The 18453-nt window shown below is 33.4% G+C and overlaps 2 protein-coding genes across 6 annotated transcripts; both read left to right on the top strand.

Annotated features, from left to right (window-relative positions):
- Positions 1–1665: 1665 nt before the first annotated feature.
- LOC121987510 lies at positions 1666–5132 on the top strand. Its single transcript, XM_042541275.1, has 8 exons — positions 1666–2095; positions 2766–2799; positions 2935–3141; positions 3912–4001; positions 4266–4331; positions 4425–4516; positions 4593–4640; positions 4821–5132. The coding sequence occupies exons 1-8, from the start codon at positions 1776–1778 to the stop codon at positions 4915–4917; spliced, it is 954 nt and encodes a 317-aa protein (XP_042397209.1). The 5' UTR covers positions 1666–1775; the 3' UTR covers positions 4918–5132.
- Positions 5133–5774: 642 nt separating this feature from the next.
- LOC121984596 lies at positions 5775–14436 on the top strand. 5 transcript variants are annotated; one of them, XM_042537603.1, is made up of 10 exons: positions 5775–5909; positions 5986–6076; positions 6151–6205; positions 6276–6334; positions 6779–6856; positions 7305–7352; positions 10946–11383; positions 11466–12930; positions 13572–14012; positions 14109–14436. In XM_042537603.1, the coding sequence occupies exons 2-8, from the start codon at positions 6050–6052 to the stop codon at positions 12063–12065; spliced, it is 1305 nt and encodes a 434-aa protein (XP_042393537.1). In that variant the 5' UTR covers positions 5775–5909; positions 5986–6049; the 3' UTR covers positions 12066–12930; positions 13572–14012; positions 14109–14436. The 5 variants fall into 5 exon arrangements, with proteins under 5 accessions (XP_042393537.1, XP_042393536.1, XP_042393535.1 ...); XM_042537602.1 differs by having other exon boundaries at positions 10928–11383; XM_042537601.1 differs by having other exon boundaries at positions 5786–5909; positions 6151–6334; positions 10928–11383; positions 14109–14150; positions 14249–14436.
- Positions 14437–18453: the final 4017 nt, after the last annotated feature.

Here is an 18453-nt window from a genome sequence, read left to right as displayed (position 1 = left end):
TTGATTGGTTCAATTTGTCCAACAAAAATTGATATATTCCGTTTTGATTTAACCAATTCGGATCTATTTAAGAAAAATTTTCAATGGAAGTTTTCATGACGAATTAAATACTGAAAACTAGTTTAAAAAAAAAAAAGTTAAGAGCGAATAGTAGGCCATTTAATTAAGTCGGTTTTGGTAACTTGAGCAGCTGCCTTTTTCAATTGCTTTCCCCCAACTATGGGACAGCAGCATCTCCACGCAATCTATTGCCAATTACTGCATAAAGCAACTAACTAGATTTGGACTAGATCTATTAAACTAAACTAAATCCGAATCTTCAAAAATTAGAGAGGGCACGTGGCATTGACTACTGCTCTGTTATTGGATTGAAGGAGAAGGAAGGAAAAGATTCGAAAGCAACTTGAACATGCAAAAGCTACCCGATACGATTCTCAAACAGATTTGGTTGGTCGGCCGTGTTTCTCAATTTAAAGTTTATTTTATGGTCAAATTTTTTTTTTAAAAAAAAACCCTAATTATTCGAATGGTTAAAATGACATGCTTTACTTTTTAAAAAGTTAAAAGATGTCTTATTATATTTCTAATATCGCAAGTATCTTAATTCCAACTCTCTTATAGCAATTACATAATAAATACCACGTATAAAAATAAATAGAATATTTTTATATATAAAAAAGCTTTTACAAATTTGATTAGAATTTAATCAAACTTATTTTAAATTAATTAAAATTATTATAAAACTATTGTGCCAGTCATTTAAATTTAAAAATAGTTTAATTTAAATTAAATCATATTAATCAAGTTAGTAAAAAAAATATATAAAAATATTTTATATATAATATTTGTAACTAAATTAATTTGAGTAAGATCAAAGTAACAATTTTTGTAATCATCCAGGGGAGAAGCATCTCATATATATTTTAGTTAGGGATGACAATAGATAAGATTTGGATAGAATTTTATATCCTTCGTATCTATCCCTATTTATTATATCTATATCCATATTCATCTTCATACCCATCGGGTATTTAACTTTCATACACATCCCCATATCCGTCGGAGTTTCGGGTACCCATATCCTATTACTCCATACCATTCTCATTTTAAAAAAAATATTTTAGTATACTTGTCAGCTTTTCCTTGTCTCACGCTCCATCGATCGGGTGAACATTTCCCGTGGAAAACAATATAAGATACGTGTTGATGACCGGGTAAAAAGACAAACTAAGTTTTTTTTTTCTAAGACGAAACGCGGGCTAAAGTTTTTTTCTTTCCCAATAAAATATGAGGCTTATATATATATATATATATATATATATATATATAGGGTATCGGGTAGGGTATGGATAGGATTTTACTACATCCGCCTCCATACTCATATCCGAAATACCCATATCTAAATACACATTTACTATAATCGGGTATAAAAAATTTCTCTATATCCTCCTCCATTCGGATCAGATGTCGAATTACCCATCGGATTCGGATGAAATTATCATTCCTAATTTTAGTAAATACATTTTGGCTTATCAATTTCAACGAACACAAAGTTTTTGGCTTCCCAAGTTTCCCTCCAAATGGGAGAAGCATCTCATCAAGCCACTTTTTCCCAATGCACTTTATCTTTCTTCCCATTCACCTTCAGCTTTATTCCTTGCAAACCTCCATAAACAAACTCACAGTCCACGGCCGTCTTCCTTCCTCGCTTGAAAGTTGAGCATCTTCAAAGCTCAACTCGAGCAGCAGGGGAGAAAAGAATAGATTGAAGGTTGATGCATTTCTCAGCAGCACCTTCATCAAATTCTTGGCAGCCGGTTGTGACTGCTGACTCCACCGAGGCGTACTACTGGTTGAACTGGAGAGCTCTGCTATGTGCTGTGTGGGTGCTGTCTTCCATGATCGTAGCTTCCATTTTGGTGTGGAAATTTGAAGGCAGTGCCTTGTGCAAGGATGAGCTGTGGTGGCCTTGTGTGCCGGAGATTCACCCCGTTTGGTTGCTGGCCTTCCGGCTTGTCGCCTTCGTCGCGCTGCTCGGGTTCCTTGTCATCAATGTTCTTGTGGATGGTGGCGGAATATTTTACTACTACACGCAGTAAGCCATTGTTTCAGGTGTCGAGCAGTTTTTGCAGCTTCTCTTATCATGCACTTTGAGTGATTGGCTTTATTCCTCTGTGGGAATTGACTGTCTGTTGGTGATTCATGTTGCTAGAAAAGCTTTTGCAGTTGCCAAATCTTGATCAATTGATAAAGTAGCATCTTATAATGTTTTTGGAGTGTCTAATGGCATGTTTACTTTTAGGGAGATAGGAGGGAAAAGAAAGGGAAAGAGTGGATTTGTCAAAAAAAAAATCATTTACTTGGATGGGAGAAGAGAGGATGAAATAATTTAGTTCCATGCTAATCAACTGAAAGTGGAACAAAAAGAAATTTGAATTTCCAATAGAAATTATTTTCTTCCTTTCAATTCCATTGAAGTCCATAACAATGAATGTGATGGATAAAAGCATAAGAAATAACTTAGTCCAAGGCATACTCTTATGTCTATGTTTTAGATAGCATTGATTATTTCGAAAGAATTAGTAGTTGTATTTAGGACTTTTATGTTGAGCCTATAACTACACGAAATTTCTTTATAAAATGCAATGCAATACAATTTTTTTTTTCTAAATTCTATAGGATGGAATTGTATCCCTAGAAAAATGATATGTTTCCTTTAGTTTCTTTTTCACTCATTTTAAGTGTCATTTGTTCATTTTTCTCAGGTGGACGTTTATGCTGGTTACCATTTATTTCTTGGTACGCCCTTAAACTTTGAATGTCACACCATTTCGCTTGTATTTCCACTTTTAATGTTTTCCTTTTGTTTACGATGTTTTAGACAACCATAGATACTTTCTCTAAAGTTCTCACATATACAGCTTTATCTTTTAGATTGGAACATTGATGTCTGCCTATGGGTGCAAACATCTTGACAAATTTAGTGAGGATAAAGTTGGAGTTACAACTCTGAATGTGGAGCAGGGAACATATATAGCTTCTGTAAACGGTCAAAAGAAGAGGCAGTCTAATGTTCTCGAGGAACAGCTAGTAAAGGAAACTGCTGGCTATTGGGGGATTTTGTTTCAAATAATCTTTCAGGTAATTGCATTTTATCTATGACAATCAGTCAAATCTATCTCCTTTCAGTGCAATGATTGTTCAAGCTGGTATTTAGCTTTAAATTTTCGATAATCATTGGCGATTGAAATTGAAAACTAACCATTACCAACAAAAGTTATTCTAATTGATTTTGCTAATATTTTAAGTGTGAGCAGTTATGCTTTACAATCGTTGTCTTGCTTTCATATATTTATAGAGCACGAAAGGGGGCATCTTAAGGGATGGTTGGCGTGTGGTGTAATAATTTTATTGAATACTAGTGATGATATATCCATATTCTCGTCGTTTTGGAAATAGTACAAACAAGGTAGACATAACATAAATCAGATACAATGAAATACTAATTATTTCTGTTAGTTGAGACTTGAGAGCCCGAGAGGATCAATTTTTGATCAGGCAATCATTTATTTTGCAAAGGTATCAGAAAAGCATAAAAGTGCTAGTTATAGCTATGTGATTTCACATACACTCATGGTCATGCGAAACTTTCGCTTGAATTGAGAATCGAGTGGCAAGAGTGTGCAAGCAGTCAAGCTTTATGTGAGCAAGTCTATGATGAGTAACTATCACTTATGGAAGAAATACCCTTTAGATTTCAATTTTACCCGGTTCTTTAGTTAACAGACAGACAATGCCATTATCCTTTTTGTGTCAGCATTCTATACCTTTGTGTACTTTAACACTATAAGCGTTCCTATATATATTTTTTTGCCTTGCAGGTGAACTAATTTGCCTCTTATCTTTGCCAGACAAGTGCAGGTGCAGTGATGCTTACCGATTGCGTCTTTTGGTTCATCATATTCCCATTTCTGGCCATCAAAGATTATAACATGAATTTTGTAAGTTGGTTCACTACAACAACTAAACACTCGGAAATAAAAGCCTCGATATGCAGGGTAGCTCATCGAGTACTCAAACGAAACTGTTATTCACAATGCATTCCAACCAAACGTTGCATTTAGTAATCCAATCAGTCATTATCTATTCTTTCTCAGATGTTCATTTTTATTTTTGCATCAACAATTCAGAAATTCTAGGGAAGGTTTTCAGAGGATCGCCTTGTTAAGATCATTAAAGTCCTTGAATTTTCTTTGCAATGGCAGGTATTGGTTGGCATGCATTCGATCAATGTAGTTTTCCTTCTCGGTGAAACAGCACTGAATAGCTTGGTAAATTGTTCTTTTTTCCTTGTGGTTTAGTGAGGTGGATTTATCGTAAGACAAGTTGGTTCGATGATTAACACTTTCACATACCTTAAACAGAGTTTTCCCTGGTTCCGTATGGCATACTTCCTACTCTGGACAGCAGTTTATGTCCTATTTCAATGGGTGATCCATGCTTGTACCAATATATGGTAGAATCTCTTTTAATCTTCTTCGACATTTCAGAAAAAATAAAAAAAGCTTTGGATTGACATTTTCTTCTTGCAGGTGGCCTTACCCGTTTCTCGATTTGTCATCCAATTATGCACCAATATGGTAAGTTTCATTCGGATAAAAGACTGACATTTCTGAACATTGATTCTTCTATGCGGAGCATTTGAATGTTGATTAGTTCTTGATTCATGCACAGTAAAGTTAGGAAATCAGTTGGATTTCACCAGCAATCTTGAGCTCAAGCCACACAATTGTGATGATGAATCTTTGGTGTAACTGCAGGTATCTTTTGGTAGCACTGATGCACGTACCTTGCTATGCTGCATTTCGATTGATCGTAAAGATGAAGCATTTTCTACTCTCCAGCTGGTTTCTTTAGTCCTATTCTTCTAGCAAGTAGCTGTCTTTAAACTCACTGATCGCCTTAGCTACTACTAACGCCGCATGAAATGGTTCGACTAAAGAAACTGGCAGATGAAGAACTATGAGAAATGGCATGCACTTTCAAGCTCAAGAAAATAGCTGAAAATTGATTTTTTTTTTTATATATATATTTTTTTAAAATTTTCTTTTAATATTGTAAGTTTTTAATGGCACTCAAAAGTGTTCATATTGTTGATTTTTTTTTTACACAAAAAAGTTGCCAAATGGTGATTCACTTTGTGCATTTTGTTGGATTTAATTTTTATTTTAATATAAAAAAGACAGTCCGGTGCATGAAATTTTCGTCATACGGAATTTTAGAAAAGAATTTATTATACACAGTTTTATTTTAATTTTTTTTTATAAAAGTTGAATTCATGACTTTTTTATCAATAATAATTTTATCAAAGAATTCCTTTCTAATTTTTTTATTTTAATATCTAATAATAAAAAAGAGAAGAGGGCTTTCACAAAAGCTTTACTAATTTGAGTAATTATATCCTTTATCGAGATTTATATTAATAGGAGCTTCGTTCATGTATGGGATTTTTTTTATTTTTTATAATCAGATACCTCTATCTTCAGTTATTTATTATATTTTTCATTAAACTAAAGAAAAATATTATCCTAGCTATGATTTAAACCATGGGTGCTTGGCAATGGGGCGGATGATAAATAATAATAATAATTTAAAAAAAAAGATAAATGAATTTGGATAACCTGGAGGTAATTGGTATTTTCGGAAAAATTTGGGGTGAAGGGAAATTTCGATCGAGTAGGTTTTGATAATCGATAAACACTGGCGGGCAAAATGAAATTTTCTGCACACGCGCCGGTTGGTTGCATTGCATTGCCTCCGAGCTTAGGAGCGCCGAGAGGTAGAACCCTAGGCCGACTTATTTCCCTCCTCCCTTCCTACTCGAACGCGATTTGAAGCGCACAGCCGAGGTTGTTTGGCATCGTTTTGGTTTTCTCCTGCAATTTGTGTCATTGTTTTCTCACTCCCTTTGCTCTTTTTCTCCAGCATTGGGGAAGTGTGGAGATTGGTGGGTGAAGGAACTTTTCTCAGCTAACTCTTCCGATCGGTGATGGTGTCTACTTTAAACCTCGATGATGTGAGTGACTCTTCTGTAAACATCCTGGCGAACTTTTTATTTTTATTTTTTATTTTTTATTTTTGACGATGCAGGAAGACGATTTTGGAGGGGATGCTCCTGGAAGCCAGACTAGTACCAAACGTTCAGGTATTCCCTTTTCCTGTTTATTCTTTTTTTCCTCACCTATTTGGATTCCTGTTACACGCTAAACTTCCAGATGGTAAGCGAAAATTTGGAGATCTCGACGAAGAAGAAGAGGACGTCTTTGGTCGCAAGGTATTTGCCTTCCAAAAGTTATGAAGATCAACATTTTCGTCTTTCTTAATTTTACAAGGTTTTGGTGATCTCTTCTCTTCCAAAATGCTGCAGTTGCCTATTTTCCCTTCACTAGCATGTTAACGTAACTTTAGAAAATATTTTGAAGACTTCGCACCAAGTTTCTTGATTAAATTTCCTTGACTCAACATGTTGATCATGTCTTTGTGGTAATCGTGTTTATCTGGAAATCATCTGAATGAATGCAAGTAACACACTACAATCTATAGCATACTACGTACACCTCAGTTAAGCTTGATATCTGGGTAACCTGTACATTCTTCATCCATACAACTATGTTAATTGCATTTGCAAGTTCTTGGTATACCTACTGAATAATGTATTTATTGCCCTGGTAGACCAGTCATTACTGATAGTACAATTAGTTGAATTTGTTTCTTTCAGCTAGAGAAAGCTAAGAAAAGAGAGGCTGCATTTATTGTCACTTTTGCAAAAAGAGAGCAGGAAATTGCTGATCTCAAGGTAAACTTCGTTCCAGTATCTTTCTAAGCTTTAGTGATATGTTGCATTATTTATTATACTTGGTTCCTCATTATGCTGCCATACATAAGTCAATGAAGCGTTATTATACTTGGTTCATTTTTTAATATATATCTAGGAGTATGGTTTCCATTACTACATTTCTCCTGCTTAAAATAAAGAGGATAGTTACTAATCAACTCGTCACCGGTCACTGAAATACTGATAAGATTGCACCATTGTATGAGTGTTTCTACCAAGGTTAGAGCCATGATTTATAAAGTTCCCAAATGCTTTGCGAATCAAGAATCAACTACTTGATGCACAATCCATTCAATTGTCTTTTGGGTTTTAAATATGCATTTTGTGTTTTGATATAGAGTTTAGTTTTCTATTAGTTGTTTGCATCTAGCCTGGTTATCTGAGATTATTCGGTATGGTGATGTTGTAGTCTGCAGTTCGAGATTTGAAGACTCAACTGAGACCACCATCAATGCAGGTATGATTCATGAGCATCTATGTTTTGCTGCTCTAGACTAAGTTAGGTATCATTTTAGATAATGTGGTCTGTCTTTTTTCTAAAAAATTATTGATTAATAACTGTCCTGCTACTTACTCCAAAATATGCTCTGTGTTGCCTATAGTAATTTTCTGAAGTACTTTAATCAGTATGACTCTCTACTGGTCTTTATTTCTCAACATCAGCAAACATGCGAATAGTTAGAAATATCAGTAAGACAGACTCAAATTTCCTTACAAGTAATATGATCTCAACAGAACTGATTAGTGATGAATGGATGATTTTTGTCACAATATTCCTTTCAACTTCATGGTGATGTGAATTGTGAAGTAATTCACTTTTAACTTTTTAATCACTTTTCTCAAATGGACTGTTAGATAATTGACTAATCTAATAAACCAGAAGTTAGTCTAGAACATGACCTTAGATGCATTTTCCTCAATATTATGTTACATGTTTTATCCAATTGAAATTATTTGCATGTCATGTTCTGTGGAGCTTTTTGTAGTTCACTGGAAATTTAGTGATAGGATTGATGCAGATGAACTCGAGTGGCTAGAGGGGGTGAATAACTCTGCAAGGTCAATCAAATCAAGTTGCAGCAGAAATAATGATATAACATGTCAATGCTAATACAAGAAAATTTTACTTTATTTGAAATCACCTCTTCCTACTTCACGGCTTGCCAATCCTCTCATTTGATCAAAGATGCTATTCCTTTTATAAAAGATTTTCAGAGGTGGAGAAATCTCTTAGGGTGCGTTTAGTTCAAAGTTATTGTTGATAACCTTGGTTATCTATCCAAGGTTATCAACAAAACCTTGTTTGATTTATATAATGAGCGGTTCTCTTATAATGACGCATGCCCAACACATTACAAACGGGCCATGCCACCCGGAATGTGATTCCCTCTTAATAGTGAGGTTTTCCTTAATCCCGAGGTTCTCGATTTTTTTTTCCAAAATTATCCTCCGATATTTTCCCTTTGAGACAAAAATGGCCCTAAAGATTTATCAAATCTCAATTTGCCCTAGATATAACCAAATTCCAACGGCATTCCCGACTCATGAAGAACCCTAGAGGCGTTCCCCACTCGCAAAGGCATCCCCACTCGTGAAGAACCCTAGCGGCATTCCCCACTCGTGAAGAACCTTGGTGGTGTTCCCCACTCGCACCCTAAAGGCGTCCCACTCGCGAAGGCATTCCCCACTCGCCTTCTTCGAAATCCCCATGCTGGGAGGGATTCTTCTTCGATTCCTTCCTTCAGTGAATTTCTTCTACTACGTGATCGTGTAATTCCTCGAATCTCGTATCGTTGTTTGTTTTTCCTCCTTTCTTGTCTTTGGATGGACTTGAGTTGGGGGATAATCCCCCTCTGGTGAGTTGAGGATAGGCATTAACAACAAGAGTTTGGGAATTGATTTTTTTTATCCGGCACAGGTATTAATTTGATTGACATGCAGAGCAGATTGTTTAGATTTTAGAAGATTTTTCTCATTTTTGTCTTCTCCTAGCTAATTTGCAAATGATAGAACTTCAGTTTTTGTTAATGAGTAATGTCTTAGTTAATTTGGATTTATTCTTCTCAATGCTTGCAAAAGTCACCATGATTAAAAATATGGTTATCAACTCGTATTTTCATTTGCACCTCCTACATATAGTGAGAACTTGACAGTTAGATTGCTAAGATAATTGTTCAATTCTTGTTCCTTTCCAAGCATATAGTTGCACACGCACTATGTATTATAATTTGTTGTTGGCCATCATAATAATTTTGATGTGACCTTCTGCTTCAGTATTTTGTTCCTGTTTCAATTCTGGTTTGAAACAGAAATTGTAGGTCTCAATTCAGTATTATTAGATTTTTGGGCTTTTAACTCTCTTGTTCTACCTCCTGTTTTAGGATTTTCCACCTTGCTAATTTACTGTTTGGTTCGTTGCCCTATTTACATGATAGGCTGATATGATTCGGTTGGCAGGAGATAAAAATGATTTCGGTATTCATTATGCGCATGAAGATGATGGAAAGCAAGTTATTTATGCTTTTATTATTGACAATTGTCTTAGCTATCAAGAGAAGGAGGGTTAGGTTCATGAGGAGCATATTATATGCTGATTAGGCATTGTGTAGATATAATATTAAGTCTATAAAATTAAATGAGATGATTTTTTATAGTGATCGTCAATGTGTTGATAACTATAGGATGGATAGAAGGTCTTTAGATAAACTTTGTTATTTGCTAACAACTCATAGAAAATTGAAAGGAAATAGAAATATGTCAATTAGTGAACTTGTGATATCTTTTCTTCACATTATTGGACATAATGTGAAGAATATGGTTCTAAAATGCTAAACAGTTAGATCCAACGAGACCGTGAGTAGACAATTTCATTAGTTTTGGACTTTGTTCTGCGGTTACACAACATTTTACTTAGGAAACCAAAACCAATCCCACAAAAATTACACGGATGAGAGGTGGAAATGGTTTAAGCTAAAAGTATATAATTTCTATAAATTTATTTTTTAATCGATTTTAATGTATACAATAATTAATTTAATTTTATGATACTTCTTTGAGTGTAGGATTGTTTGGGAGCATTAGATGAGACTTATATTAATGCCAATGTCCCAATAGTTGACAGACCTAGGCATCAAACTAGAAAAGGTGAAATTACAACCAATGCCTTGGGTGTATGCACATCGAACATAGAATTTAGTTATGTCCTATCGGGTTAGGAAGGATCTGCAGCAGATGGTAGTCTTAAGGATGCTATTAGTAAAAGGAATGACTTGAAGATTCCATAAGGTAATTAAGTTATAATTATCGTAAAATAATAGTCACCTGTAATATAGTTAACAAATATTTGGTTTATATATATATATATATATATATATATTATTATTATTATTATTATTATTATTATTATTATTATTTGTGTGATGCTGGATACACAAATGAGGAAAAATTTTTGGCACTATATAGAGATCAAAGGTACCACTTGAATAAATGGAGCCAAGGTTATCAACAAACGACAGCCAAAGAGTACTTTAATACGAAACTCTCTCAAGTGAGAAATTGCATTGAGAGTTGTTTTGACATTTTAAAAGCTAGATGGGCTATATGAGTGATGTCTTTTTATTCCATTAAGACTCAATGTAGTCATGTAGGATTATTTATGCTTGTTGTATTCTCCATAATTTCATAAGGTATGAAATGATAATTGATTCGATAGAGACCAAGGCTGATGTCCTTGAGTCAAATCCAGTTCTACTGGGACTGAATGGAGAGACAAGCTTGCGGATGATATGTTCACGAGCTGACAGTTATTAGTTAATTAAATATAATGTTCATTCTTGAAATTTGGATTTTATTTCTATGTATTTGAACTATTTGATTATGTTGTATTTGAGTTTATTATCTATTTGAACAATTTGAACAATTAGATTATGTTTGAACAATTTGATTATATCTAGATTTTGAATATTTTCCATTTGAACAACTTGATTATGTTTTACGCATGCACAATGTTGTATTTGGATGATTTAATTTCAGTTTTCAATGGAAGGAAAGAGCAAGAAGAGGCTAGCAATGGTAGCAACGGCTACGAATGCACCAACTTCACAACCAGTTCTATCAACTCCAATTGAACAAGTAGAAAGTTCAATGCCAACAAAGGTTAAAAGAAAAACTCTTTGCGCCAAACACTTATGGACAAAACAAGAGGATGCTGCATTAGTTGACTGTCTTGTTGAGTTGAGCAAAGATTCAGTTTGGAAGAGCGAGAATGGTTTTAGAACTGGGTACTTGTTGCATTTAGAGAAACTTATGGCTGCTAAAGTGCCATCAAGCAATCTGAAGGCTACCCCTCATATCGAGTCAAGGTACAAGCTACTAAAGAGGCAGTTCCATGCAATCAAAGAGATGTTGAATCATAGCAGTGGATTTGGATGGAATGATGCTGAGAAGTGTATCATTGTAACAAAGGATGTCTTTAGTGATTGGGTTAAGGTGACTTTTTCTATTTTTGTTGTTTTTTCATTTCTTTAATGATTGTGTTTTTTTTTTTGTTAATGATATGTTTTAAATTTAGAGTCATCCGGCTGCTATTGGTTTAAGGAACAAAGAGTTCCCCCACCTTGATGACTTGATGTTTGTGTGGGGGAAAGATTGTGCCATAGGAGCTAGTGCAAAATACCCAACTGATGCAGTAGAAGAGATAAATTTATGCGATGAAGAGGCTGACACGTTTGAGTATGAAATAGATGAACAAATTGAAGATCACGAAGATAAAGAATCTGTCAGAGATGAAATAAAGAAATTTGAGATTCTAGATTCTTCCGTGTGCCCATCAAGCAAGAAGTCAACCACGAGAAAGAAAAAAGGGAAGTCTGATGATGTTCTAGGTGACTTGGTGGGAGAGATTCACAAGTATATTACTACTGTTATGGAGGCTAATGAGGAGATGAAGGGAATTTCTACCTACTTCAAGAAACAAACCGAGTGTAGTGATAGAAAAATGAGGATATATGATGAGTTAATGGAACTTTCTGACTTCTCTCAAGAAGAAATTATGGATGTCGGGGAGAATATTCTCAAGGATGAATACAAGGTCGACAACTTCTTCGCACTGCCAAAGACATTTAGGAGAGATTACGTGGTGAAGCAGCTCTCTGAGATCAAACCAAAATGAATTTGATATTTGAATTAGGTTGGCACTTATATTTTGATATACTTTTGGAAGTATTATTTTGAACAAAACTTGTTGAATGAATGTCATTTTGGATTGAACTTAGATGATATATTATATTATGTTTATCAAAATTGCTGGTTGAATTAGCCCAAAATGTGATTTCTAGTCAAGTGACAAAGGCTTGTGTAGCTAGGTATATGTTGGTGAAATTGCTAGTGAAATTGCTCGATGAAATCATTTTTAATTGTTGGTGAAATTACTGAACCGTATGCACTAGGTATATGTAGCTAGAATTTCGTGACAAATCCATCTATTCCTTTTTCTTTGCTTAATTGTCTCTGCCAATGTGCAGTTTAACCTCTTCCAATTCAAGTTCTTTGAATAATTGTACAGGTCCAGTTGCTTTTGATGCGAGCAGTTAAAGTGGAAGCATTTTACACTAAAAAAAACATAGATTTATGGACGAAATTAATTTATCACAAATCAGCAACAAAAATAGCGATAAAAAAAGTCGTCGCAAGACAACAAAAAATTTAGCAACAAAAATAATTTATCACAAAATTAGTAACAAAACAATTTGTCGCAAAATTTATCACAAATTAGTGATGAATTTTATAATAAATTTTGGATTCGTTGAACATATAAATTTCGGACAGATCTCGATTTAGTAAATTTAGCGATGAATAATAAATTTGTTGCTAAATTTGTGACGAAGTCATTTCGTCACTAAATTTAGAGGAAATTTCAGATCTAGGGATCTAAAATCCCTCCTAGGCCTAAATTCACTCTATCCCGAATGCACACATGCAGTGATGTCGATGTCCTTTGGCTCTCTCCAACTTGCGAAGCATGCTGATCTCCTTTGGTAATCTTTGATTCTTTCCCTTCTCCTTTCCTCTCCCCTCCCTTAAATGTTGGGTGCGAAGCATGCTGCTTGCAACCGGCCTCGCCATTGCTGTTGCTTTCCGACGAATGGCCACAACATCTTCCATAGATCTGGCTACATCCCATCTTCTAAGGATCTGATTGATTTCCTTGATGTGTGATTTGACTGTTTGATTGCTTGTATGAGTTCATTGTTGATTGATTGTATTAGACCCAGCTTCCATTTTTAAGATGTCATCGATTTTGTTTGAATTGAATGATGCAAGTGAAGTGTTTGATGAATTTCCCTAAACATTACTTTAAGTTGATTAGATCGGATTGGTTCACTTTTGTTGTGTTGATTGTCTACTTGAATATATTATATTGAATATACAATAACAATGTAGTGAATTTATTAGGTTGTCTCTCCAAAATTTATTTTCATTGTTTACTAGATTATTTGATTTCTAATGAATCACTTGATAGAGATTCTCTACTTTTTATCATAAATTTCAACTTATTCAATGTTAATATGAATGTTCATAATTTAGATCCTATATAGTCTCATGATCCTATATATCTAATCAATATTATATGTATTTCTATTATATTGTTATTTTAATTTTTCTCATGACAATACAGGATAGATAAGATGAGCTAGCTCAGAGAAGTTTGGGTGATAGTGATGATAATGATGGATTTGAGCCATTTGTTGGTAATAATACGAGTCTATGACTTAAGGCGAGTGGTGGACCGAAAGAGGGAAGAATATTTGAATTGAGATCTTTAAGTCGAAATTGTAGAGTTGCTAATACATCTTCCACCTCATTAGCAGTGAGGGCAGAAATAAATCAATTGATTGAAGAAATTAACAATTTGAAAGAGTTACTAGTGCAAAGGAATCATGAAATGAGGCAAAGGGATCGGGAAATTAGCGATTTACGCCAACAACAGAACTTTATCATGCAACATCTTCAGTTAGCCTCCCCTCCAAGTCAGATTCCTCGTGGTAATGGTGATGATGGTGGTGGCCGCGACGATGACGACGATGATGATGGTGATAGTTGTAATTGAAATTGTTGGGTATGAATATAATTTGTCACAAATTTAGTATTATTGAGCATTTGTTACTTGATTAAGTTTGTGAATTTTTGATTGGTGTTAACTTATTTTCAATAGGGTCGCCAAGGTGGTGACAAATGGAAATCCATGTCAGAAGAGGTGAGTGTTTACATTTGTTGTTATAGTTTATTACTCTGTATTTTCATCTTAATTATCTTACTTTTTGTTTGTTTATTTTCTGATGCATGTTTGTTTAGAAGAGGAAGAATGTTAAATTTTAGAAGAGACTGTTTGTTACATTGTCTAGTTTGAGTTAAACAATGTTATGAGATCTTTTGTTGATGATTTCTTAGATAAACTTTGTTTTGGAATTTGTTTGTGTACGTTGTATCAGATATTGTATGAGATCTTTTTGGTTTGTCAGGTATGATATCAGATTTTGTTATGGGATTTTGTTATGAGATTTGTTGTGTATGAAAATGTCAGATATGATATTGATTTACAGGCTTTATATGTGTGTATGATGTATTGAATTTACCTTTTTTTTGTGGCGAAAACATTAAAAGTTTGTGATAAATTTTACAATAAAAATTTTAGTTACAAAATTTAACAATTTGTAATGGAAATATTTTCGTATCTGCAACGAAAAATAGTTTTTGGTGCTAATATACAATGAAATTTTTTTTCGTCATTGATCAATGGAGAAACTCTAGAGTCGTAGTTTTATGAAAAAAATTATTTTGTCGTTAATTTACGATGAATTTTATAACAAAATATTTTTCAATGTAAATTTCCATGATTTCTTATTTTTTGTTGACAAAAATTTTGGTTACATAATCCATTGTTTATCGCAAAAAAGGAATTTTATTTATAGTGTTAGTTACAATCATATGAGGACCAGCAAATTCTAGAGACATTATGCTCGAATTTTATTTTCGAAGAGGAAGGTTTTACCTTTCAATTTGATATTTTAATTAAGCAAATTGTCCCCCCCTTTTCAAATGACCATTCTACCCTCTATCTTTTTTTATTTTTATTTTATTTTTTATTTTATTTTTATTTTTTTTAATTCATACTTATATATTTTTAATTTTTAATTAATTTTAATTTTTTATTTTAAAATTTTTTTTTATTCATACTTATATATTTTTAAATTTTTATTTAGTTTTATTTTTAAAATTAATTTTATTTTTATTTTTTTTCATTCATACTTATATATTTTAAAATTTTTATTTAGTTTATATATTTTAAAATTTTTATTTAGTTTAAATTTTTAATCAATTTTATTTATTATTTTTCATTAATACTTATATATATTTTTAATTTTATTTAATTTTATTTTTTAATTAATTTTGTTTATTATTTTTTCATTAATACTTATATTTTTTTTTAATTTTTTTTTAATTAATTTTATTTATTATTTTTTAATTTTTTAATATTTATTTAGTTTTATTTCTTTAATTAATTTTGTTTATTATTTTTTTATCAAATTTTTTAATTTTATATAATTTTTAAATTACTCCCTTCCTTTAAATTACATTCCTAATTTGACACTTAAATTACCCGCATCCAACTATTAACACATGTCATAATCTTCTCTCCCTTTAAATCATCCCTCCCTCCAACCATTGACATATAACACATGTCAGAATCTCTCACCCTCTTTAAATTACTCATCCTCCAACCATTGACACCTGTCAAAACACCCCCCTCCCTTTAAATTATCCCTCTTCAACGCTTGATATATGTCAGAACCTCCCATCCCTTTAAATTACCCCCCTTCTAACCCTTTACACATGTCAAAATCTTTTATCCCTTTAAATGGCCCCCCTTCCAACCCTTGACACATGTCAAAATCTCTCATCACTTTAAATGACCCCCCTTTCAACCCTTGACGTATGTTAAAATATCTCATCCCTTTAAATTACCCTACTTCTAACTTTTAACATATGTCAGAACTTCTCACTTTCTTTAAATTACTCATCCTTCAATCCTTGACACATGTCAAAACCCCCCTCCCTTTAAATTATCCATCCTTCAACTCTTGTAGGCAAGGTTGGGTCCCTTTTTATTAGTTATGAACCAAAGTTGGTTTGGTTTAATAATAAACCAAGAGAGTTTTGGTTTTGAACCAAGTTGATTTGATTTTGAGTAAAGCTTAATGATAACATATCAGGTTGCTATTGGCCATTAGATTTGGGAGATGACTTGCTTCCCATATCATTATGGAGAGGTATATATATATCCCTCCATGAGAAGAACAATTAATTAATCAACTGGGTAACCAAATAGGATTAGGTTTTGCTCCTTATTCTTCCTCCCTTCTCTCTTACATCACCGCCCCATTGGAGCCACCACCACCCAAAGCATCCGCTGGCCACATGCCCTGATCATCGGCACCCTCTGGCCTGCCCATGTTGTATCCTATCAGATAGGCTACTATGCTTCCTTGTGCCGCCGGATAGCAAGAGGTAGATCCCCCTTGCAGCTCCCTGCTAGTCAGCTAATGACTGTGATGGCAAGCCTCTAGCCACTCTAGCCCTTATCGACGACTTCCCTACTGCGGGATAGCACCCACAGCCACCGGCAAGAGTTGTACTTGCATCGGTAGCAGCTCCTTGGCCATAGAACAACAAGCCAAGGTTGTTGGCCCTCCTCCTTTGTGTCGGCCAAGTAGTTGGTCGAACATCACTTTATGCCATTGGGTTGCCCTCTTTGTCATGCACAAAGTCCAGCTGTGGAGGTTCTCTCTCGGATATGTCTTCTCCTCCATTTTGTTAGTACCAAATCGGAAACGAAACTTGTGGCTTAACAAAGTCGTCTCAAAGATATCTCAGCATGGATATCGATAGAGGCAAACTTGGTCAAGTTTGCTAGTTGATGTCATTCCCGCTTAACGTCATGTAGCAGGTATAATTTCAATTTTTAATTTGTGTTATATGGCTATGTCTGTGTATGTGTGTGATGCACGTGTTGCAATAATTTAAAAAATTATTATACTTTCGGTGCTTGTTTATGAAATAAATTTTTAAAACAAGCATAGAGACACCCAACAGTGGCATTGAGCAGTCATGTGTTTTGACATAGATCATAGATCTATGTTTTGTGTATTGTATGTTGTCTAGAGTTATAGGAAATTTTGGATAAGGAAATTGTTTCCTAATCAGATATAACTTTTTTTTAATTTTGGACATGTTTCCTAATTTGTTAGGAAATCCAATTTTAAAATTTTTTTCTAATTTGTTAGGAAAACAAATTTAGAAATGATTTCCTAATATAATTAGAAAAAATTAATTTAGGAAACCATTTCTTAATTTAATTAGGACTTTTCTAATTTGAAAATTATTTCCTAATCTGTTAGGAAAAATCCAAATATAGAAAAATTATTTCCTAATTTAATTGAAAATTTCCTAATTTGAATTATTTCCTAATAAGATATGAAATTAGATTTAGAAATTGTATTTATTTCTTAAATTAATTTATCATAACAATGGCATGATTTATGTTAAGTTAGATAACATGATTTATGTTATAATTGATGCCATTAGATATGCCATGATTCATGTCATATTATACCACATAAATAGTCTACAGATTTTTGTAGACCTTTTTCCATGTGATTGATCAGACATAGAGTAAGTAAAGACCTTTTAAAAATTTTAAAGCTTACACCTTCTATTAATATGATAAGAATTAGAGTTTAATTTCACGTTTGAGATGTTTGACTTCAAACCTAATTTGAAATTAGACATATTCAGATAATCAAGATATAATCTCATAATTAATGGTTTGGCTTTAACTTGAAACATTAATTTGTTGGACTCACTCCAAAGTTAATGTGAAAAGAGGTGAAGTTGGGTGATATACATATGATGTATATATGTTTATGAGTTAATAACCCGATGTTTATACAAATATCAATTGTTGATAGCATAATGTGATAGTTATATATATGTGATATATTATTGGTATGTGTGATACATGCCACTAGAGCTAAGAATAACTTATTGAACTCACTTCAAGGTTGTCCTTATCTATAGTGGATATCAACTCACTTGGAAAAACCTTACCATCTCCCGAATGCAAAATAAGGGCTCTTGAATTTGCTAAGCAAGTGGGACCCCTTTTATGTATGTGAATGATTTGTATTACATATTTTATTCATTTCTCTTATATGCTCAATTTTGTATTTCTAGATTGTTAGAATAAGCACGGCTTCTATTAATTTGCGCTCAATTTTAGAAACAAACTAACAAGGCCAAACTTCTTGGATTGACTTTGAAACCTAAAAATTATTCTCAATATTGATAAGAAGGCTAAGAAAGAAGACCTACTCCAAAGGGCCCATGTCACCATTACGGTGAGATGACATTAGATAAGAAACTGCAAGATTTATCTAAAGTCAGTGAAGAAAAAGAGCGCATCTAATGCCCCACCTCAATATCTTTGTTATTAATTGTTA

The sequence above is a fragment of the Zingiber officinale genome, chromosome 5B, assembly GCF_018446385.1.
Source record: "Zingiber officinale cultivar Zhangliang chromosome 5B, Zo_v1.1, whole genome shotgun sequence".
NCBI lineage: Eukaryota > Viridiplantae > Streptophyta > Magnoliopsida > Zingiberales > Zingiberaceae > Zingiber > Zingiber officinale.
This window is presented reverse-complemented; position numbering and strand designations above follow the sequence as displayed.